Below are 24,052 nucleotides of genomic sequence, written 5' to 3'. Positions count from 1 at the left end.
TTGAAGCCGCTGATGTTACTTTACCAATAAATTGGCCGGCACCTTCATGATTTAAAACAAATTATGTGATGTCAAGGTCATACATCTGACCTCTAGTAATCTTGTAGAGCTTACGGATTCTTTTTGTTAAAATCTCGAGGTTAAATATAATCTGGATTGTATATCATGCACGTTCGCTTAACTTGCATCATACCACTGCGTTACAAAACAAGGACAAACGGTTTGTACTTGAGAGGGATGCCTGCATGTGAATCTCTAGTGTCCACACAATCAGTCTTCCACAGCAATAAAAATTGTTGCCTTCGATGGAAGGTAGAGTCTGTCTCACTTCCAAAGAAAACTGCAATAGAAAGTATAATCTTTGATCCAAATGATCTATTGTTTAGAGGTTTAGGAATATTTTCAAAAAGGTTACCGTCTTACCGGTATCGTGTCTCACATCTGCATGTGCTTTCTATCAACCAGAAGGAAAAAAATAAAAAAAATTACACTAAAGCTACAAGGGGCAAATCAAGCTCCAAGAAAAAGCTCTTCATCCGGTTGGCTATGTGTCAAGAGAGGAATGGCATGATTCACGAGGTCAAACAAATTATAAGCATGACGTATCCTTGAAATCTTTTTTGATAGTGAGATTAGGACACAACGCATTTTTGCATATTATATATTGATTAGCCATGTCGTGGTGGATGATAGAATAGTGCTAGCTGGATAAGTTGAGCTTCGTGGCCAAGGCCTAACTTGGATGATTTGAAACTTTCGGTTCTTTAGTAATTGACACCTAAACGCATTATAAAATAATGGGTTAATCAGCCGGATTATTTTTGTGCGAAAGAATGACTCATCTTGTTTTAGCGGTGTGCATCATTGGAAGACCTATACAAAGAAATAGCAAGAGCAACTATAGAGTGCTTTGAGATCTATACGAGATATGGCCTAATGATTGATATAGTGAAAGAAGATCAATCATCTTTTTATATGAAAGATACGAGTCGAAGCCTAAAATAATATTGACCAATTTGATAAGAAAAAACAAGCGAGGCCCCTTATGTGAAGAAAAATTCATATCAGCAATCAGGGGCGGCTCAACATCTTTGGAGGCCTAAAGCTAAAAACAAAGGCGGGATCAGGGAGGGGTCTTCTTCTGGGCTCTGGCTTTCGAGAAACGAAGGCGGACCGGCGGGCTGCCGGCCCGGTGCACAACCGGAGCGGAGGAAGAGTGTCGAAAAATAAAAAAAAAAATGAAGAAACTTACCGGTGGAGGCCGGGGTGTGGATTGGGACGTCGGAGGTGGAGGCTGGACGTCTGGACCGGGACGTCGGAGGCGGGAGGTGGAGGCTGGACCGCGATGCTGGATGTGCGCAAGAGGGGGGGGCCTCCTGGGGGCGGAGGCCTAAGGCAAGAGTTTCGGTGGTTTTGCCCTTCAGTGCCACATAGACAAACGTTAGTGCGGCATGGGAAAGTGAATATTTGAAAGCTTGACCATGCGACTATGAGTTGTGGCCGGCAGCCACCGCCTTGCAAGCCCCTATGGGAGGCCACAAAGAAAGGAAGTACCTAATTAACTAGCCGATGACTGGTTCGGCCTCACACTGGTATAATTCTGGGGTTCTCGGGGAATTGTTGGTTCTTGGGGAATTGGGTATGATTCTGCGAGTATAATGTTGCAGGGGATTGCGGTCCCACAATCAATTGTGATTGTTCCCAGTCTTCTATCCTGTCTATATGTATGCTTGTGGTAAATGTGCTTGGTTTAATTACCATGTGAATTTCACTGGCGCAAATCAAGTTTTGCATCATAAAGTGTGACAGAAGACTGTATAATCTAGATGTATTTCTATTATACATAAATAGAAAAATAAGAACATTTTATTTTTGTTTAAAAATTGGAGAATTTTGTTTTATATAGACTTTAGGATTAAAATTTTATTTGAATTCTAGTATTCTATTTATATACAAATTTTTATTAAAATTTTTGATTTATGTAAATCTATTATTATATAATTGAGAATATAAGTTTGCATTATTGAGATTTGAAAATATTGAGTTGCCTTCACTCTTTATCTTTTTTTTCTTTCTCTTATCCCCTCTTTTTTTTCTCTCTCCTTTTTCTTCTTTTGTAGTGTATCAATTCGGTTCAAGAGCATCCTATTCTTCCTACCTTTTGAATTCATCCTCCATCAAAATGCTATAAGTCTTCCGCATCATTTTTAAGGATTGTAAATTACTACTATTATTCTGGTCCTAAAACAACACCCTAACCTCCTATCTATTGCAACGAAAATTAGCTATGCTTTACCCTAGAATCTGCAAGGTCATCACCTTGCTTGTCATGTGAGGGACCAGAAGAATACCAGACCTAGGCATCCTAATGGTTCCTAACTTCATGGCTCCTTTATTTGCCTCCATTGAGCAGCTTTGTAAACTATGCGTCTATATATTATACAAATTATAAACCAATGCATGAGCAAGAAAAAAAAAATTGTTAAGGACCCTTTTGTCAATGCATTTATTTTTTATTTTATTTGCAAACTAAATAATAGAGATCGAGATAAAAAATATATATTTGATGCTATTATTTTTATTTTTTATTTCAAAATATTTTTATTATGTCAAAAAAATATATTTTTTATACTAAAGCTGTAGGTGCCAAATTTAGCTCCAAGAAATTAAAAGCCCTTCTTCCAATAGTGGGCTATATGCCAAGAGAGGATTGGCATGACTCACGAGGTCAAACAAATTATGAGCATGATCTGGTGTAAAGCATCTCTTATGACACCAATCCTCGAAATCTTTCTTGATGGCAAGATTAGGACAAAAAGCATTTTTGCATATTATATACTGCTTAGCCATGTTAAGGTGCATGATAGAATAATGTTATCTAGATAAGTTGAGCTTGGTGGCCAAGGCCTAACTTGGATGATTTGAAACTTCTAGTTCTTTGGTAATTGACACCTAAGCATGGTTGAATCTTTCATGCGAAAAAATGATTCAATTTTTTTTTTTTTTTTTTTAGCGATGTGCACCATTGAAAAATCCATGCAGATAGATGATAAGATAGAGTCCACAGTTGAGATTTATACAAAATATATATATTTCAATAGTTGATACTACAAAAAAAGATCTTTCATTCTGTGGTGTGAAAGATACAAACCAAAGCATAAAATAACATTGACCTACGTGAGAAGGAACAATAAGCAAGACCCTTATACGAAGGAAAATCCATGTCAGCACGTCGTTTAACGGGTAAGGCAAAGTGAAAGTTGGAAAACTTGACCATGCGAGTATAAGTTGCAGCCATCACCATTCACACCCAATACCTACATCACACAGCAATGTGGGAGGCCACAAAAGAATAGAAAAAATTATCTATAGATTCCTAGATTGAGCTGGACTTACTTTTAAGCCCTTGACCTTTTCAGATAGAATAAAATCTCTTTGAACTATTTAAAGAGTTATTTTTAGGTCCCTACCATCCACAGATTTATGTTCAAATTATACGGTTCTCTGATTACCTAGTTTCAAGAATTAATTATACAGATTTAGGTTTAGATTACACAGATATATATCTTGGTTACACCGTTGTTTTATTCAGTTATATAGTTTTATTATTCGATTATATGATTGGATGGTAGGGATCTAAAAAAAAAATTTTAAATAGTTTAAAAAAATTTTATTTCATCTAAGAAATTTAAAGACTTAAAAATAAATTTAGATCAATTTAGAGATCTGTAGGTAATTTTTTTCAAAAGAATACCCGCTTAACTAGTGAACGGCTGCTTGGGCCTCGGACGGATACAATTCTGCCGGTTCTCTGGGGAATGGCCGTTTCCCGAGGAATTGCATATAATTCTGCGAGAATAATGTTGCAGGAGAATGTCACGTGAATATGCCTCTCCAGTTTACAATTATGCTCGTGGTAAATATGCCTGGTTTAATTACCATGTGAACTTCGCAGGCTCAAGTCACGTTCGCATAATAAAGTATGACAAAAGACTGTATAATGAAAAATATAGATATACTTTTATTGGACATAAATATAAAAATATAAAAATTATATTTTTATTTAAAATTAGAAAATTTTATTTTATATGGACTTTAGGATTAGAATTTTACTTGAACTCTAGTATCCTATCTATATACAAATTTTTGTTAAGATTTTTAGCCCATATAAATATATTATTATATAATTATAAATTTAAATTTATATTATTGAGATTTGAAAATATTGAGTCGCTCTCACTCTTTATGTTCTTCTCCTCTTCCTCTTTATTATTTTTTTTTTCTCTCTCTCTTTTTTCTTCTCCTGTATTGCATCAGTTTGGTGTGAGAACATCCTATTCTTCTTGTCTTCCAAATTTATCCTACATCAGAATGTTGGAAGTCTTCTAAATGATTTTTAGGGATTGTAAATTACTATATATTATTATTCTGATCCTAAAACAGCATCCTAAACTCCTGTCCATTGCAACGAAAGCTAGCTACGTTACACCCTGGAATCTGCAAGATCTTTACCTTACCAGCCATGTGAGAGATCAGAATAATACAAGAGCTAGGCATCCTAACAGATCCTAATTTCATGGCTCCTCTATTTGCCTCCATTGAGCAACTTTGTAAAATATGCATTTATATTATACAATATGCCAATGCATGGGTAAAAAAAAAATGTTGAGGACCCTTTTGGCAATGCATCTAGTTTAGGACAATGCATTTATTTTTTATCTTATTTTGAAAATTAAATCATAGAGGCCGAGATAAAAAAAATTATATTTGATTCTCTATTCAAAAAAATATTTTTATTACTTTTAGTAATAAAAATAAGAATTTCTTAACCCATTGTTTTCGAAGATAACCAATTCATATGTTTTACCATTGACACCGATATCATTTCCTTCATTGTCATCATAACAATTGTTGTCTCCATCATCACCATTGTTGGTAATATGGCTGTCTCTATTTTCACTGTCACCATCATCATCATTTCCACCATTACAACTACTGTCATAGTCATCATCATTCAGCCAATACTATCACCACCATTATTATCACTATCACCACTATATAGTTGATATTGTCAGCATCAATATCGCCAACACTTCATCATTACTGCCACTACAACCACTATAACTTTTATTATCTTTACAACCACTATTACTGTCTTGGTCACCATCATAATATTATTATTTCTAAAAATAGTTGGTTATATCAAGTAAATTTCTATTTTAAATTTTTTTTAAAATAAATAAAAATAATTTTATGTTTTATTTTTAAAAGGTAAGGAAGATAAAAGTGATGCTAACTATGCTGTTGATAAATTTTGAGGATTGGCGGCAGAATTTTTAGAATTCCAGCCATGAAACCGTATCATTGCCTATCCGATCCACATTAGACCTGAAAGCCCATGTGCCCAGGAGGTGGTGGACCCTCTGTAACGGCCCAGTTACTTGGGCCTGTAGTCCAGACGGCCCAACAGCACAAAAAAAAAAAAAAAAAAATCAGAGGAGGAGGAAGACTCCTAGCCGGAGTCTTCTTCCTTCACGATTCCGGCAAAATCGGACTCAAAGAGTCCGGCTAGGGTAGGAAACCTCCACTATAAGATCCCCCGTCCTCTCTTAGGAAATTACAACAAAAATTTCGAAGTAAATCAAGGGATTTGAGGGATTTTTCTCAAAGATTTTCGTGGTGGTTGATCGGAAGAAAAAGGGATCGTCGGAGCTGTTTTTGGCCACCGGAACAAGGTATGTTCCTTCCTCCTTCCTTTCGATCTAGTCTCTCCGATCATGGGGTGTTCGGAAGCCGGCGAGGAGCTGGTTCGAGCTCAAACAGGGATACCCTGTTTGTGTGACTTTTCTTCTTTCCCACCGCCGGCAACGAGGAGGGTGGCACTGCCACCGACACGGTAGCATCGCCGGCGTCGGGACGTTGCCGGGGAAGGTGGCTGGAGGTGCTCTCTGGGTCGGGATGTGGGGAGAGTTTCGGATGGGGGCTCGGGTCCCTGTTTTTGAACATGAGGAAGAGAAGAAGAAGAAGCCTCTTCTCTCTTCTTCAAATAAAATAATAATAATAATAATAATAAATAATATATATATATATAATAATAATAATAATGAATAAAATTAAAAAGTACATATATATATATAATATAATTATATATATATATATATACATACATATATATATATAAAAGGGGGGACATGGGTATGAGTCAGATAACTTCAATAAATATAAAAAAAAAAAATTTTTGGTTAAATTAATTTATTTTTGTTTGATAGGAGAACAGTCTAACGATCAGGGAGACAACGAGTAGGGCTTGATTTTCGGACTATAAGGTTGTGAATTTGAATTCTCAATTATCGAGGTAAGAATCATTATACATGATCATCATCACATGTATATATTATTTTACTGATAGTTTTGCATCGTTGGATTTGAAATTAATGAATTTATCATATGTAAAATGTTGACATTTACTTGTGTGGTTGCGAGCATGAATATATTTTCATCAAAGCATATGATGGCATGATTATATAGTTATGATATGTTTATTTTGAGTACACTGCAAAATTTGAATTGATTAATGAAGTCAAATATTATAATTTCATGAAAATGAGAAGAAAGAGAAATATGGTTTGGACTGGCCTTGTCATGTGGAATAGCTTGCCAGGAGCTTATGCCTGGGACAGCCCCCACAGGCTTATGTGTGGAAGAATATGATCCGAGAAAGATCATGAAGAATATGATCCGAGAAAGATCATGAAGAATCTGATCCGAGAAAGATCATGAATGATTTGATCCGAGAAAGATCATGGCCACTTTGATCCGAGAAAGATCATGAATATTTCGATCCGACGAAGATCACAGAAATCGATCCGAATAAAAGATCGTCGCATGATCCTGGTAGTCCAAAGCCAAAAAGGAATAAAAGGTTGTCATTCCAAAGATGTGAAGAATGAAACATATAATATGAAATTCAAACAATGAATGAAGATTTCACCTGATGATGTATGATGATATATATATATATGCATATTTGTGATAATATTCCAGTTATTATATATCTATGTGTTTTCTCAATTGTATTGGTTTTAAAAATATTAATTTTATCTACTAGTTTGATGTACATGTGCAGTGATTCTTACTGAGCTAGAGAAGCTCATATTTCTTTTTTATTTTTTTTCAGACCTACAGGATGCATAGTTTGGGCGGTTTGGGCGAGAGCAAATAAGAACTGAAGCCTTAGTAATTTAGTTAGTTTAAATTCTCTGATGCCAAAGAACATTTGAATAATTGTATTGAACAAGTTTGCTTTCAATTTGAAGCTGTGACATCGGTTGATTGTTTTGGTATTTAATTGGTTATTTAAAATTTGAAGTGTTAAATTTTAGGCCTTACATGATCCTAGGGTGCTGCTCTAGGATTTGTGTGGCCGTGTCATATGCCCAACTCAGGTGCTGGGTTTGGGGCGTGACAGAATGGTATCAGAGCCAGGTTTAGGAATCCTAAGGTTTATTTTAAAGAGAGAGTATATGGGTAGAATTTTAGATGGAAATTGACTAATATGAAACATTATTTTTAAATTCTTGACTAAAGTGAAATTGTGTAGGTTGTCATGGCAAGAGGGACTGAGCGTGGGCGAAATCGGAGACTTACTCATTTTGCGGATGGCTCTAGTGCTTGGGAGCCAGCTACACCACAAGAAAATGCTCCACCCTCATCGAATGATGATGCACCATAACAAGAACATCCTACCGAGCCTGCAGAGGTCACTCCCGGGGAAGAAACTCCAGGAGAACCTGAAATTCAACTTGGGGAATAAATTACTGCAGCTCAGTTAATGCAAGTACTGGTTCAACAACAAGTGGCTGCGAGGAAAGATATGAGGAGGATACTGGAGGTGCAACAGGGACAACAATAGCAGATCATACAATAAATATTTCAAGAGCGACAGTTCCAGCAGCAACAAGGAGCTGGAAATCAATATGAACGTCAAATCAATTTGTTAGACTTCAAGAAATATGCACCACCGGCATTCTCAGGGACCTCAGATCCTATGGAAGCAGAAAACTGGCTAAAAGCAATAGAGAAAGTTTTCCATGCTTTGAGATGTCCTGTTGAGGACAAGGTCACGTTTGCCACATTTATGTTACAAGGTGAGGCAGCCGATTGGTGGGAGATGGAGATTGGAAAGTTAGGGCCAAATGATGTACCTTTTACATGGGAAGAATTTAGAAAGGTTTTCTATGAGAAGTATTTTCTCCAGAGTATCCGACTCCAAAAATTTTGAGAGTTTGATTGACTGGTTCAGGGCCACATGACAGTTGCTCAATATGCAGCCAAATTTGAAGAATTGTCAAGATATGCCCCTGCATTGATAGCTGAGGAAAATGTTCGAGCCAGAAAATGTGAGAATGAATTAAGGGATAGAATCCAACAGTTGGTGACCGTTTTTGAGCTGCCCACTTATAAGGAAGTTGTCAACAAATGCTTAATAATAGAAAAAGGACTCAATGATGCTCAGGTAGCAAGAGAGAAAAGTATGAAAAAAAAGGGTCGAGTAATTGATTCTCAAAGTCAAAGTAGCAGAGCCTTCAAACCAAAGACCCCAAAATCAAGCCAGACTGCCACTGAAGGTAAAGTACAATCTCAAGGGAGCCTTATATGTTATAGGTGTGGAGGACCTCATTTTAGACGAGATGGTACATGGCCCGGAGGACAATATTACAAATGTGGACGAGATGGTCATAAAGCAATTGTTTGCCGCAGTGGAGGAGGAGTACAGAGTCAGCAGATGCCTCAAAATTATCATAATACTCCCGCAAATCGAGCACCCCAAGATGTACAAAGACAAGATGCGGGACAACAAAAATCAAAGACCCAAGGACGAGTCTATGCACTTACACAACAGGATGCAAATGCTTCTAACTCAGTGGTGACAGGTACTGAATCGATCTCCTAAAAGTTCTTTTACATATATGTCATGAAATACTTTATGCTTAGATATATAAGGACATATAGCCCTGAATGATAAATGAATATATGACAGGTATGATCAAAATTGCATCCAACAATGTCTATGCTCTATTTGATCCTGGAGCTACCCACTCTTTTATAGCAACTAGTTTTATTAAGAAGACCAATGAGATGTCTCCTACACCTTTAGAAAATAATCTCTGTGTCTGCACACCAAGTGGAGAGGTGATCTTGGTTAATTCAATTTGCAAAGATTGTGTACTGAGTATCGAGGATAGGGAGATGAAAGCAGACTTACTAGTTTTAGAAATGAAGAACTTTGATCTAATCTTGGGGATGGATTGGTTAGCAGCATATCATGCTACAGTTGACTGCTTCCAAAAGATAATAATGTTTCAAATTCCAGATCAGTCAGAGTTTAGTTTTAAGAGTACTAAACCCTTCTTTCACCAGAAGTTCATCTCAGCTATTCATGCTCAGAAATTTCTTAGAAAAGGATGTGAAGGATTTCTAGCCACTGTATTAGAAACTCAAAATGAGAAACTCAAGTTAGAGGATATCCCTATTGTGAAAGAATTTTTTGATGTTTTTCCAGATGACCTGCCTGGACTACCTCCTGATCGAGAGATTGAATTTTCTATCGATTTGATTTCTGGTACGAGTTCAGTTTCTAAAGCCCCTTATCGAATGGCTCCAGCAGAATTGAAGGAATTACAAAAGCAATTACAAGAGTTGTTGGATAAAGGATTCATTAGACCTAGTGTGTCACCTTGGGGAGCTCCAGTACTTTTTGTAAAAAAGAAAGATGGTAGCCTTCGGCTTTGCATAGATTATCGAGAATTAAACAAGGTAACGGTGCGAAACAAATATCCTTTACCACGAATCGATGACTTGTTTGATCAGTTGCAAGGGGCTCAGGTTTTCTCAAAAATTGATCTTCGTTCTGGCTACCATCAGTTGAAGATACTGCCTGGAGACATACCAAAAACAGCCTTTCGGACTAGATATGGGCATTATGAATTTTTGGTCATGCCTTTTGGTCTGACCAATGCACCGGCAGCCTTTATGGATCTCATGAATCGAGTGTTTGCATCATACTTGGATCGATTTGTAGTTGTATTTATTGATGATATTTTAATTTACTCGAAAAGTTCACTCGAACATGAAGAACATCTGAGGACGGTATTACAAACTCTGAGGGAAAAAAAGCTGTATGCAAAGCTACAAAATTATGAATTTTGGATAAACAGTGTTACGACATCGAATTTTTCCTTATGTGAAGATCCAATGGAGCAATCATAGCAAGAGAGAGGCTACATGGGAACTCGAGACAGAAATGAAGATCAAGTATCCACAACTCTTTGAAAACTCAGATATGTAAATTTCGAGGATGAAATTTTTTTTTTAAGGGGGGGAGATTGTAACGGCCCAGTTCTTGGGCCTGTAGTCCAGACGGCCCAACAACACAAAAAAAAAAAAAAAATCAGAGGAGGAGGAAGACTCCTAGCCGGAGTCTTCTTCCTTCACGATTCCGGCAAAATCGGACTCAAAGAGTCCAGCTAGGGTAGGAAACCTCTACTATAAGATCCTCCGTCCTCTCTTAGGAAATTACAACAAAAATTTCGATGTAAATCAAGGGATTTGAGGGATTTTTCTCAAAGATTTTCGTGGTGGTTGATCGGAAGAAAAAGGGGTCGCCGGAGCTGTTTTTGGCCGCCGGAACAAGGTATGTTCCTTCCTCCTTCCTTTCGGTCTAGTCCCTCCGGTCATGGGGTGTTCGGAAGCCGATGAGGAACCGGTTCGGGCTCAAACAGGGATACCCTGTTTGTGTGACTTTTCTTCTTTCTCCACCGCCGGCAACGAGGAGGGTGGCACTGCCACCGACACAGTAGCATCGCCGGCGTCGGGACGTTGCCGGGGAAGGTGGCTGGAGGTGCTCTCTGGGTCGGGATGTGGGGAGAGTTTCGGATGGGGGCTCGGGTCCCTATTTTTGAACATGAGGAAGAGAAGAAGAAGAAGCCTCTTCTCTCTTCTTCAAATAAAAAAAAAATAATAAATAATAATAAATAATATATATATATAATAATAATAATAATGAATAAAATTAAAAAGTACATATATATATATAATATAATTATATATATATATATACATACATATATATATATAAAAGGGGGGACATGGGTATGAGTCAGATAACTTCAATAAATATAAAAAAAAAAATTTTTTTTGGTTAAATTAATTTATTTTTGTTTGATAGGAGAACAGTCTAACGATCAGGGAGACAACGAGTAGGGCTTGATTTTCGGAATATAAGGTTATGAATTTGAATTCTCAATTATCGAGGTAAGAATCATAATACATGATCATCATCACATGTATATATTATTTTACTGATAGTTTTGCATCGTTGGATTTGAAATTAATGAATTTATCATATGTAAAATGTTGACATTTACTTGTGTGGTTGCGAGCATGAATATATTTTCATCAAAGCATATGATGGCATGATTATATAGTTATGATATGTTTATTTTGAGTACACTGCAAAATTTGAATTGATTAATGAAGTCAAATATTATAATTTCATGAAAATGAGAAGAAAGAGAAATATGGTTTGGACTGGCCTTGTCATGTGGAATAGCTTGCCAGGAGCTTATGCCTGGGACAGCCCCCACAGGCTTATGTGTGGAAGAATATGATCCGAGAAAGATCATGAAGAATCTGATCCGAGAAAGATCATGAATGATTTGATCCGAGAAAGATCATGGCCACTTTGATCCGAGAAAGATCATGAATATTTCGATTCAAGGAAGATCACAGAAATCGATCCGAATAAAAGATCGTCGCATGATCCTGGTAGTCCAAAGCCAAAAAGGAATAAAAGGTTGTCATTCCAAAGATGTGAAGAATGAAACATATAATATGAAATTCAAACAATGAATGAAGATTTCACCTGATGATGTATGATGATATATATATATATGCATATTTGTGACAATATTCCAGTTATTATATACCTACGTGTTTTCTCAATTGTATTGGTTTTAAAAATATTAATTTTATCTACTAGTTTAATGTATATGTGCAGTGATTCTTACTGAGCTAGAGAAGCTCATATTTCTTTCTTATTTTTTTTTCAGACCTACAGGATGCGTAGTTTGGGCGGTTTGGGCGAGAGCAAATAAGAACTGAAGCCTTAGTAATTTAGTTAGTTTAAATTCTCTGATGCCAAAGAACATTTGAATAATTGTATTGAACAAGTTTGTTTTCAATTTGAAGCTGTGACATCGGTTAATTGTTTTGGTATTTAATTGGTTATTTAAAATTTGAAGTGTTAAATTTTAGGCCTTACATGATCTTAGGGTGCTGCTTTAGGGTTTGTGTGGCCGTGTCATGTGCCCAACTCAGATGCTGGGTTTGGGATGTGACACCCTTCATTTTCAAAATTTCTAGTGGAGATGCTATGGACAATGAACTGGTTGACGGTGCTTTTGTAGCTTGGCTTAAAGAACGATATACGAATCTCTCATGGTAAGATTTGAGAGTTTTCCATGCTCGATTCAAATTTAGCCGCTGTCGGCACTAGTTATAAAATAACCCAGATTTGACTCGTTCACTGATGGTTGGGAACGCGTGGCTAGTCTGCATTCTCGAAGTAATAGATTTAATTAATATTTTGACCTGGTCCAGTTTATTGTTGCAAAATTAATGCTTCGCCGGTTGGAGTTGGGTCTCGCTCAAAGACTCATGCATTCCACTAGCTTAATAGTAGGTTAGTTTCAAATTTGACTGGGAGTAGGTCAGATCTTGTTCTGATCGAACCTCCCGGAACCATAATTTCTTACGCTCGACTAGAATAAGCGGACCACATGAACTGGCACCACATTTAACCTGGCCACTTTTCAAGGGACTGGGCTTTTAGGTGTGCCTTAATGGCAGCTAGAGCTGAGTATGGGCTACGCCTTGGATCTAAATTTTATTTATTTTTAATTAGATTTTGGGTTAGATCTATGTGAAATTTAATATTTTTTAGGCTTGAGCTCGGCCCATGATTAGCTCTAATGGCAATCTAAGAGACAGGTTTTCGCTGGATTGTAATAAGAGAAAGTCTTTGTGTATCGAGTGTAGTGTAATAAAATTGATATGGAGCACACCATCCAACTACATTATAATACGTAGCTATCGTTTTTCAATGCGCATTTAATGTCCACAGTTCTGTTTTTTCGTTTAAGATTTTGAATGGTAAAAATATTTTTTCTGTTCTGAAAAAATTATCACATCCTGTTGTCAAATTATGACTTCCTGTACACAGAAAGTCATAATTTTCTTTTCAAAAATCATAAAGAATGAAAGGTATTTTTGTCATTAAAAATTTATGAACTTTTTCAATGATAAAAATATTCTTCCCTTTCTTATGACATCTTGTAGTCAAATTATGAACAAAAAATCATAATTTGATCACAAGATATTATAATATGACCACAAGATGTCATAATTTTTTCAGAAGATTAAGAATATTTTCGTCGTTCAAAATTTCAAACGAAAAAATAAAATTATAGACATTAAATACACGTTGAAAAGTGATGGTTATATGATCCAATTAGGTAAAATAATTTATTTTTTTTATATTGCATGCGTACAAAGAATAACTCTTGTAATAAAAGTGAGTGACTGCCGTGCTCTGATCCAGTTAGTGTAATCTCCGGTAAAGGGGCTTCCGGACAGATCCAAACTTCTATAAAAGACTAGATATCCCTGGTCTTTCTTTTCGAGAATGTTTGTTTCCACCGTGTTTCTAGAAAAGCAAATGAAGTCATGGATTAGGCCGACACAACGTTTGTTTGGACAATCCAATTGAATTTGGATTGAATTTTCAACAAAATTCATAGATTGACAAGTTCATTTGAACATGGACATATCAACCTAATGCACCTTAACCCGAATCCTGTGGAAAGGAAAAAAATCTCAATGGATTTTTTTTTTTTTTTCCCATCCCTTCACACCTACAAGTCCACGAGCTAAGATCTAGGCTGAGAGTTTGAGTGTCCTTTAGAAGATGTACGCTACATGGCCAACAGATGAATCTCGTAGGAATAGGAATATCCAAACAAACTCTTAGTGACATCTATAGAAAGGATTTTATCCCACTGAGCTTAAGCAAGTGGTATATCTTGATATCTCGAGGATATATTGTTAGGAACCATGTACTGACCCTATGTTGAATCCGAAAAAGAAAATGAGATGCAGGTTCAAACTTGGAACACAGTGCATGCAACCGAACATATAAGTTAGGCTTAATTTAAGGTCGAGAAGGGAACACCGTCTTGAGTCACTAAGCCGGATATAAAACTTGCTCGATAGGCAAGAGATAGCTACTCCATAAAGCCCTTCCTCACTCACTTCAACCAAGATTTAGCATCAACTAACCCTGTTCGTATATCCATGATATGGAAGCTGAAGAAAAAGATAAATTAGACACTATAACTTTAAATGATAACAGCAACATCAGTTGTGCACCTTATCCTGCCCTAGCTATTCAGTTCTTGCTCGCAATGCGATACGAGAAACTGGCACATTCTTGGATGTGATATCCTTCAGACCTAGCATTCCTCTAAAGGGAGAGTTCTAGTGATTTATCTAGTATGATGTGCATGACAGAGCTAGGCCTACCTAAAGATGAACTGGTTGGAATTCCAAAGGTTGTGCCTTCTCGGGCCTGGAGCATTCTGACCACTTTCAGGCCAGGATGGTCCCAATTGATTAAGATTCTTATCCCTTTGTAAAGTGAAATAGATGCAGCCCTGCCCATTGTCATTATTAAATGAGAATTAATGTTGGTCCGAGTAAGTCTGCAAGCATCCAACTCTCAAGCGACGTGGGCCTCCTGACAAAGTGGTCTCAATCTCAACCTTAGCCAGAGACATGTCGCAAAAAGAAGACGCTTCTAGTCGTTTTCCTGGAGCCCAATGGGATAAGCTTGATCTCAAAAATTAGTTTAATAATTAATAGGGATGCTTGCTTTGGTCATTTTTCTCCTCCTCCTTTTGGGTAACATTTGGTCATTTTTCTTTGAATTATCAATGATGCTCAAGTGCTTGATTGGAATTGAAATTGGTCATTTTTTCTCCTAATTAACCCACTGTGCACCAAGTTGTCTAGCTACCTCGGCTGCTTCATTTCTTCTAATACATGAAGCCCAGCAAGTGTCCATGAACTGCCAAACAGAAGTTAGCACTTAACACACTTTCACTCATTTCATTTTCTCGACATATTTACAACTCTCACGCTAACAAGATCATCACTCAAGTGCGGAACAAACACGCCAAAGCCGGAGTAGAAAGAAGTGGATGAGGAGGATGGTGATGAAGTAAGTAAGAAGCTTTTCTTCACAATTTTAGGTGATCAAACAACTTCCACAGCAGTGCAGTGCAAGTCGAAGGTCAGCATCGAAGCTCTAAGCTTTGGTTGCCGGTCGGACACCGGGGTTGGGTGGAACGGCCAAGGAGCAATCCTCTCTGGTGTCCCAAGCCATTTAGACTGCATGTACTTGTGCTTCCTCCATGGGCCCATGTGCATCTTGTTATCTTTCATGCACTTCTTTGCTGCGGAACACATGATCTTGATCACATTCTTTAGCTTCTCTGACTTGCCAACAAAGACCTCTGGAAGGCAGTTTACAAGGTTGGTGTATTCCCGGCTGGCTCTGGCCATCTCAAACTCTGTGCGGAAGTTTAGCTCTATGACTACTCTAATTGGGCTTCTTTTGCCATTCTTTGCCTCCATTACTATGTCTACATAACTGTGTTCTCCTGTGGACATACAACCCTAATAAGTCATATATTAGTGCAATCATATCGGTACTAATGCACCGGATCCCATCATAATACGTCATATACGGAACATGATGTAAATGGCAAGATATTATGAATAGAAAAGATAATGCATTAGCGAAAAAAGCAACCGACATGGGGAAGTGGATGATACATCCTGAAAGGCACTAAAGATACCAAATATCCAAGAATTGGATGTATACCGAAAAGCTTATTTGTCAACTGATCAACTTTGGGCCCGCCATAGATGCACTTGGTTAACTTTTGCAGATACTGTAGCCTAAGCCTAATCTGGCATGTTAGAAACAAACCCAACTCGTTGGGCAAGATACTTTAATCATCATCCACCCACTTACGTTAATATTTTGTGGCAACCTTACTCATCTAATCCAAACTTACCTTTCTTTTTAGTAAAAAATACTCCCTCAACTAGTTCGAAAAATGTCCAGCTTTGTCACTTCATATCATGTAGTGGAGATGTCACACATGTGACGTTGTATTGTCATATAATAATGTCCATAAGAAGTAGATATTTTTCCAAATGCCGGATGGAATCTGGAAATAGCTCTCCGTACTAGGTTATTTTTTTTGATGAAACCTTGGCCTAATCCAAACCTATCCTGTTAAAAATCTCCCCCAACTTGGTTCTAAAATATCTAACTTTGTCACTTCATACCATGTAGCTAGTGGAGGAAACAACGTACCTCATGCGATGATATAAATTATCATGTCACATTATGATGTGAACATAAAGAAGAAGAGATCCCCAATTACCTGAAGGAATATTTGGGGACCGCCTCCACTTGGACTTACAAAGGGCGCTGTTATATCCTGCTTCCCGGAGCCTTTCGGCGATGTTTCTACGTGCACAAGTCCGGCATTTCTGGGGCATTCGATTCGGGCAGATGCAAACAAATCCCGTGGAGTGCATCTTCTTCACAGCATCCTCCGTCGCCATCCGTATCTTTGCTTCCACCGAGCTATTCTTAGACAGGGCCTCCTGGCACAATCCATTGTACAACTAGATCTAATTATATCGCCATTAAATAAAAACTATCAAGGTAATAACAGTTAAACACCTCCTCCCGCAACCATGGTTGTCTATTGCTGGCACCCGCTCTCTCTCAATAATTTTATCGAGAAAATAAATTGACACGAAACATCCACCAAAAACGGATCAGTATAAAACAAAACTCTCTCTTAAATCATACTAAGTAATCTAATCAATTATATATATATATATATATATTGGGATAACTCAATCGATCTCCGACTCAAATCAATCGACTATCGACTCTGACTCAACAACAGCCGACCGACCAAACATACAATCCCGACTGACTCTACATCTGCTAAATATGCAATTTCGATTCTTCATCAACCAATTGAACGAACCGCACCGACTTATTGCCGGCTGACCGACTAATAATTTTATTATTACTGATCGACAGCGGACGACTTAGATCATTGGCATAATAGAACTATTAGTCGACGATCACGCATGGATCCTACCGATATATGGTCGGTTCTACCGACATATGGTCGATTAATCTACTCAATATATCATAATCGTCGCGAACAGTTACCAGCCGCATATCACGGCGCGATCAGTGAGAATTAATGATCTATTACGTGATTATGACCTGATGATTTAGTACCATAAAATATGAATCACGTCTGATGATTACGACAATCTCATTTATAAAAAGGGACAAGAGAACAGGACTGATAAATTTACACTGGATCAAAATTCTGCTACTATTTATATTCAATTTTTATTCATCAATTTTTCTCTCTGACTTAAACATCGGAGAGTCTCCGTCGGATATAAATTTGATCTGTCTCGATATTATTTTGTAGGTATTCATTCCCGACGACAAGCAATGAAAAGTTGGCAGCAACAATATCTATATTGGGTTACATCATCTCGACTCTCAGATTTGGTAAACGCCTGTACATGTTCTCAAAAGATAATATCATCTGCATGCAAATAATTTTCAGCAAACAAACAAACATCTCGACTCTCATATATTTTTGAATCTGGTTGGTGTTTTTCCAAAATAGTACAATCAAAAGAATAAACCATCCAACATTTCTTTCAAGTGATTGCGAGATATTTTCATAAAAAAATTGATATACATATATATTGTACTTACTTGGAGGAGCTGGTGTTGCGTCTCCCAGAAAGCCTTGCTTTCTAAAGCACCGCTCTCGGAGCCGTCACTGCCATCCTCTTCGTCGCTGTATCCACCATTAGAGTCCAAGGGGTCACCGCCCCATTCCTTTCCTTCCCTTCTTTCCCCTTCTTCAAAGAAGCCCAACACCATGGCAGAAAGGCTCACCATACCCATCTTCTCCTCCATTACTCTCCTCCTCGAAAACTATTCGTTCTCGGATCCGAACCCGGATGATGCCCAAACTCGGTGGCTGCGATGGATGGCTCTATATACGAGGGCACGAGGCAAGGTGGGTCCCAGGGGATAACGTGGACGAACGGGCCGCCGGGAACGTGCGTCGGACAGCTAAGGATCCACGCGGCGTCTCGCCGTTGTGTAGGGCCCAGACTGCGGGGTGGGGATCGAGGTTGGTGGTTCGGATGAGGGTCAACAACAGCACAGATCCACGTCAGGTACGTTTGTCCGCCACTCAATTATAAGCCGTGGGTCCCAAACGCTGTCCCAAGTATCTGTCGGAATATTCGGCCATCTCCCTCGCTCGTTCCGATCGTTACGCTCACTCGCGGATATACGTTTGGGATCATAAAGCACAGAAAACGTCCGAGGCCTTTTCCCAAGTAATATAAAAAAAAAATTAATTATCAAAATAATTTAAATTTGAACTTATTTATCGATTTGATACAGAAATGATAAAATGATATTTTGAATGATATTTTATCATGCCACATCACCCCCCATTCTTCCCATTTTTCACGTAGACTAAAGGAGGGGAAAGAAAAAAAAATAGAAATGCCATGTGGAACGGCATTTCTAAAAACGCTATCATTTAGTATTTTTAATTATTTCTCAAAAAAAAAAAAAATTAAAATTAAAATTTTAAATTTATAAAAAAATAAAAATTATAATTTTGATAAAAATAAAAATTATCATTTCAAATTATTATCCCCATTTCAAATTATCTTTTAAAAAAAATTATAAAAAAAATTAAAAATATCATAAAAAAGTATTGAAAAAAATAAAAATTATAATTAAAAATGTTAAGAAAATAAAAATTTTAATTTTAATTCAAATAAAAATCATCATTTCAAATTACAATCTTCTTTTGAAATTAACTTTTTTTAAAAAATATCATAAAAAAATTAAAAATTTATTAAAAAAATAAAAAAATAAAAATTATAATTTTGAATAAATTTTTAAAAATAAAAATTCAAATTTTAATTAAAATAAAAAATATATTTAAATTTTTTTCTTCATTTAAAATTAATTTTTTTAAAAAAATATGTAAAAAAATATTTAAAAAAATCTTAAAAATTTTAAAAAATAAAGAATACCATAAAAAAATGAGAAAGAAATCAGAAAAAATAAAAATTATAATTTTAAATATAAAAAAATAAAAATTTTAATTTTAATTCAAATAAAAACTATCATTTCAAATTACTTTTTCCATTTCAAAATATCTTTTTAAAAAAATATCTGAAAAGATTGTTGAAAAAATAATAAAAATACCATAAAAAAGAATTTAAAAGAAATATAAATTATAATTTTAAAATTTAGAATTATATTTCTTTTATTTTCTTAAAATTTAGAATTATAATTTATATTTCTTTTAAAATTTTTTATGATATTTTTATTTTTTTCAACAATTTTTTTCAGATATTTTTTTAAAAAGATATTTTGAAATGGGAAAAGTAATTTGAAATGATGGTTTTTATTTGAATTAAAATTAAAATTTTTTTCTTTATATTTAAAATTATAATTTTTATTTTTTCTGATTTCTTTCTCATTTTTTTTATGGTATTCTTTATTTTTTAAAATTTTTAAGATTTTTTAGATATTTTTTTTACATATTTTTTTAAAAAAATTAATTTTAAATAAAGAAAATAATTTAAATTTATTTTTTATTTTAATTAAAATTAAAATTTTTATTTTTAAAAATTTATTCAAAATTATAATTTTTATTTTTTTCTTTTTTTAATAATTTTTTAATTTTTTTATGATATTTTTAAAAAAAATTAATTTCAAAAGGAGATTGTAATTTGAAATGATGATTTTTATTTGAATTAAAATTAAAATTTTTATTTTTTTAACATTTTGAATTATAATTTCTATTTCTTTTCAATACTTTTTTATGATATTTTTAATTTTTTTATAATTATTTTTTATAATTTTTTTAAAAGATAATTTGAAATGAGGATACTAATTTGAAATGATAATTTTTTTATCAAAATTATAATTTTTATTTTTTTATAAATTTTAATTTTAATTTTAAATTTTTTATCATTTTTTTTGGAGAATAATTAAAGTGCCAAATGATATGGCGTTTTTAAAAACGTAATTTGGAAAGGTATTTTTGTTTCTATTTTTTTTTTTCTGCCTAGCCCATGTGAAAAATGGGGGGAAATGGGAGGGTGACGTGGCATGATAAAATGCAATTCAAAATGGTGTTTTATCATTTCTGCATCAGATCGATAAATAAATTTAAATTTAAATTATTTTAATAATTAAATTTTTTTTTTATATTACTTAGAAAAAGGCTCACGTCTCAAGAGTGACTACGCGGCAAGAAGAGGTTCTCTTTGCATCGGGCTTGAAGAGTGACTACGGAGAACCGCTTTAAATTATGTTATACGATATTCCGGGAGAGCCCTTTGGTTTTTTTGCGCGCTGATGGCGGAGCTGGACACCGGTCAGCACCATCGCAGCGCCTAAGAGTGACCGGAACGGCGCTCATCCGAATGGACAGGCTGGCCTAGAGGTTGGGTGGAACACTGTATATTATTTATGAGGTAGCTTTTTTCTGACCCTTTCAGTGGATTAAACTGGCTTAAGCTGTGGTTAGCTTGGGCCGCAGGCCACGCTAGCTTAAGTTCGAGGATTATATCTAGAATCTAGAGCCAGAGAGAGCCGGTGATTTTAAGATGTTAAACCAGTTATTTGAATTTTTCTAATTAGTAAAATTTTGAAATAAAAAAAATGATACCTTGGAGGTCTGATTTTAATATGCTGCATGAGAAACAATTTGCACAAAATATTAATAATAAGCTCTAGATTAAATAAACAAGTAAGAGTCTCTTTCGATGGTTGAATCCAAAATTTCAAAAAACTCATGAATTGCACCAATCCAACGATCAAAATATTGAATTATCAATTAGGCTAGAATTTTTTTATATTTAAATTATTTTTTGACTGATCCAAATTTTATAGAAAAAAAAATGATCTTAACACATGATCTTTAATTCAATATTTTTGGCTATTATACTGATCCATTATGAATTCTATAAAATTTTGGATCGAAAGAATATAATTTAGATTTATTGGTCTCAAAAATTTTAAGAATTCAGTTATTCTTGAATTTATTTTCAAAAAATTTTATCTCGAATTTATGGTTGGATCTCATAATAAACAAGACTGAGATTTATGGTCCATCAACTTAGGTTAATAAAATTGGGACGCAGGAACAAAAGAAATTTATCCTCATCTGGAAGACTTAAAACAGTGGTCTGGCTTTCCTTTTTTTGAAAAAGACATTATAAACATCCATTAAACAGAAGCGCATCATCATGAGGCTAAAATAAAGAGATGGTGGTTCTTATCCCGAACGTCCGGTGGGGCTCGGACCGCCCCCTCCCATCGGTCAGACGAGCGACAGCTGTACGTCCGGTAGTTTTTATCCAAAACCGGCCCGGCATTTATGTCTGTCCGACGTCACGGGCCTGGGCTTGTCGGCTTCTAACATGCCGTGAATAGGGATAGGGAGAGATTATCCGCTTGCCCGGTGGACCAGCTCAGCGGTGCATCCAGCCAATTATTGTTCACCACGTAACGTGCCTCGCAACAGCGGAAAGTTTGCAAGCGGAGATGAAGGTGGTGGCCGCGTACCTCCTCGCCATCCTCGCCGGAAATGCTTACCCCTCCGCTAACGATATCAAGGCCATTCTTGAATCAGGTCCAATCACCCCCCACCGACCCCCTTCCTCATGCGATCATTTTGTTATCTCGTTCTTTATCTTGGTTCGGCTCTGTTGACGCGAAATTTTATTCGAAATCAGAGATACTAAAATAAAACGATGTTCGATGGATCGATGACAGTCAGATCTATAAAAAAATTTTATTAAAAATGATTCTGATGAGGATCTTTCAATACTCAAGTCAGCTTCATACGTAATAGATAGAAAAGAGTATTTGTGAGATGAAGAAGTGATGTACCTTGAAATCCCTTTGTTTATCTCTTTTATATAGAAGCCGGAGCCACGAAAGAGCATGGAACTGACAAAAATCCTGTCTCCCATTAATATTTTTAAGAATTATACCTAGCAATATCATTTCATAGCACGTGGGAAGCCGTTCACATTTATGGCACAGACTAACAGGGGGCTGCTGGAAGATGTGAAAAGCTCATCATGACTACTGTTATTAATTAATGAGGGTTTATGACGGATCATAAAAGATGCCTCCCACATTCATCATGACTGACTGTTAGTAAATATTTGAGGACCGTAAAAGTAGATCGACAAATGAAAGGGCTTCGGACCATGGAGTACGAGGACTTCAGCATGGCCAAAGTGAGATTCGATTTTGACAGGAACAAATGAGAGCATATTCTCTCTCTTCACCCTATGGCCACCATCTTTGCTCTCTCCTCCACCTTTTCTTTTTATCTTGTTGTATGGCCCTTAGCCCATGGGAAGATAAGACGTTAGAAAAGGAGGCATTGATGCCTTTATTATTTTTGTATGGTCACCTCCTCTCCATGGCTTCTTATATTATTATTTTTTTATTCTATTGTGATGTCTCATAAGAGAAAAGAATGAGCGGAAAAAAAGCATTTAATGCTCCTTGTCAGATCCATGTGACCCAGGGGCAGATACTCGAGTATGTGCACAATGGATAGCACAATCCGAAGACCTTCCACCTCATGTCTTTGGCCGATACAGGTTTACCGCCCAACAATAGCCCCTCTTACTCTTGAGTATGAGTTATAACAGGGTCGAGCGAAGAGAGTACTATTAATTTGTCGAAGACGTACCGAGGTCATCCCTTCACTTTGGCTTTTGAGGGGTCTATCACATAAAAACAAATCTTAGATATCTGCCATATTGGAATGCTCGCACAGCTAATCTAAACCTCAGCATTAGAAAGGTATCAGTTGGGGCTTTCATGACTCTTTGCTGATTTTTTACCAGCTATACTATTGGCCGATGATATAGAACAAAAAGTTTCTTCATCCTCACATTAAGAAGTATTCATGGTGGTCTCAGCATTCAGTTGGTTGTTGAAGATAATTCTAAAAATATTTTCCTCTCATTCAGATCAATTTGATCTTCTGCAGACATCTCACCATTGAACTGATTCTACATTTACATATAACTCCTCATCTTCAAGTCATAAAAGAGAACCAGATCCAACTCTTGAACTATCAAGAGATGATCCTGTGGAAGAAGTTCATGTTGAATCGCATGACCAAATAGAGAGTAAACCAAAAGATGCTCTAGTGAATAGGTCTCTGGGGCGATCAGTAAACTATCATGGTATATAGAATTGTGGAAAATAGCAGCAATAGCACATGTTGGTATAGATATCTTTCCAGACACAGATGTGGTGGGTTCAGTGTTGATGGACCTCGGTGTCCATACATGGGTTCAGTGTTGACGGAGGAGCATGCGGGAGAGGTTCCGGAGCTGTTGATCTGAAAAGGCTCGCACATGGGCCATTGGTCTTAGCTTAGTTGTCAGCGTGAGTGCATGAGAGAGATCTTGTGAGGCCCCAGGCCAGCCGATCCCGACATCGGCTTTTGACATCAGCCGCCCAGGATGAATCTACTGGTGGACAATTGATGTCAAGATGAATCACTGGGTTCGATGTGCCTCACGAGAAATCGATGTTGATGAAGGCAAGATGCGCATGGGTATGGGCAAAAGGGGGGGTTCGGTCGGGGATGAGGCGCATGGAGATGTAGGCCGAAGGGGGTCCGATCGGAGGTGGGACATGCAGAGGCAACGTCGGTTGAAGGGGGCGCACGCGAACATCTCCGAAGAGAGGAGGGACATGCGAAGGTCGATCGAGGGAGCGCATGGA

General features: G+C 36.5%; 1 protein-coding gene across 2 annotated transcripts; it reads right to left on the bottom strand.

The window, feature by feature from the left end:
• Positions 1-15,198: 15,198 nt before the first annotated feature.
• Positions 15,199-18,210, bottom strand: LOC105040923 (uncharacterized). Of its 2 annotated transcripts, none has more exons than XM_073252917.1 (3): positions 17,957-18,210; positions 16,575-16,821; positions 15,199-15,779 (listed from the first exon to the last, which is right to left on the bottom strand). In XM_073252917.1, the coding sequence occupies exons 1-3, from the start codon at positions 18,161-18,163 to the stop codon at positions 15,373-15,375; spliced, it is 861 nt and encodes a 286-aa protein (XP_073109018.1). In that variant the 5' UTR covers positions 18,164-18,210; the 3' UTR covers positions 15,199-15,372. The 2 variants fall into 2 exon arrangements, with proteins under 2 accessions (XP_073109018.1, XP_073109019.1); XM_073252918.1 differs by having other exon boundaries at positions 16,575-16,800.
• Between the last annotated feature and the right edge of the window lie 5,842 nt (positions 18,211-24,052).

This window comes from Elaeis guineensis, chromosome 2 (genome assembly GCF_000442705.2).
Source record: "Elaeis guineensis isolate ETL-2024a chromosome 2, EG11, whole genome shotgun sequence".
NCBI lineage: Eukaryota > Viridiplantae > Streptophyta > Magnoliopsida > Arecales > Arecaceae > Elaeis > Elaeis guineensis.
The sequence above is the reverse complement of the archived record's forward strand: the minus strand, read 5'-3'. Positions and strand labels throughout refer to the sequence as shown.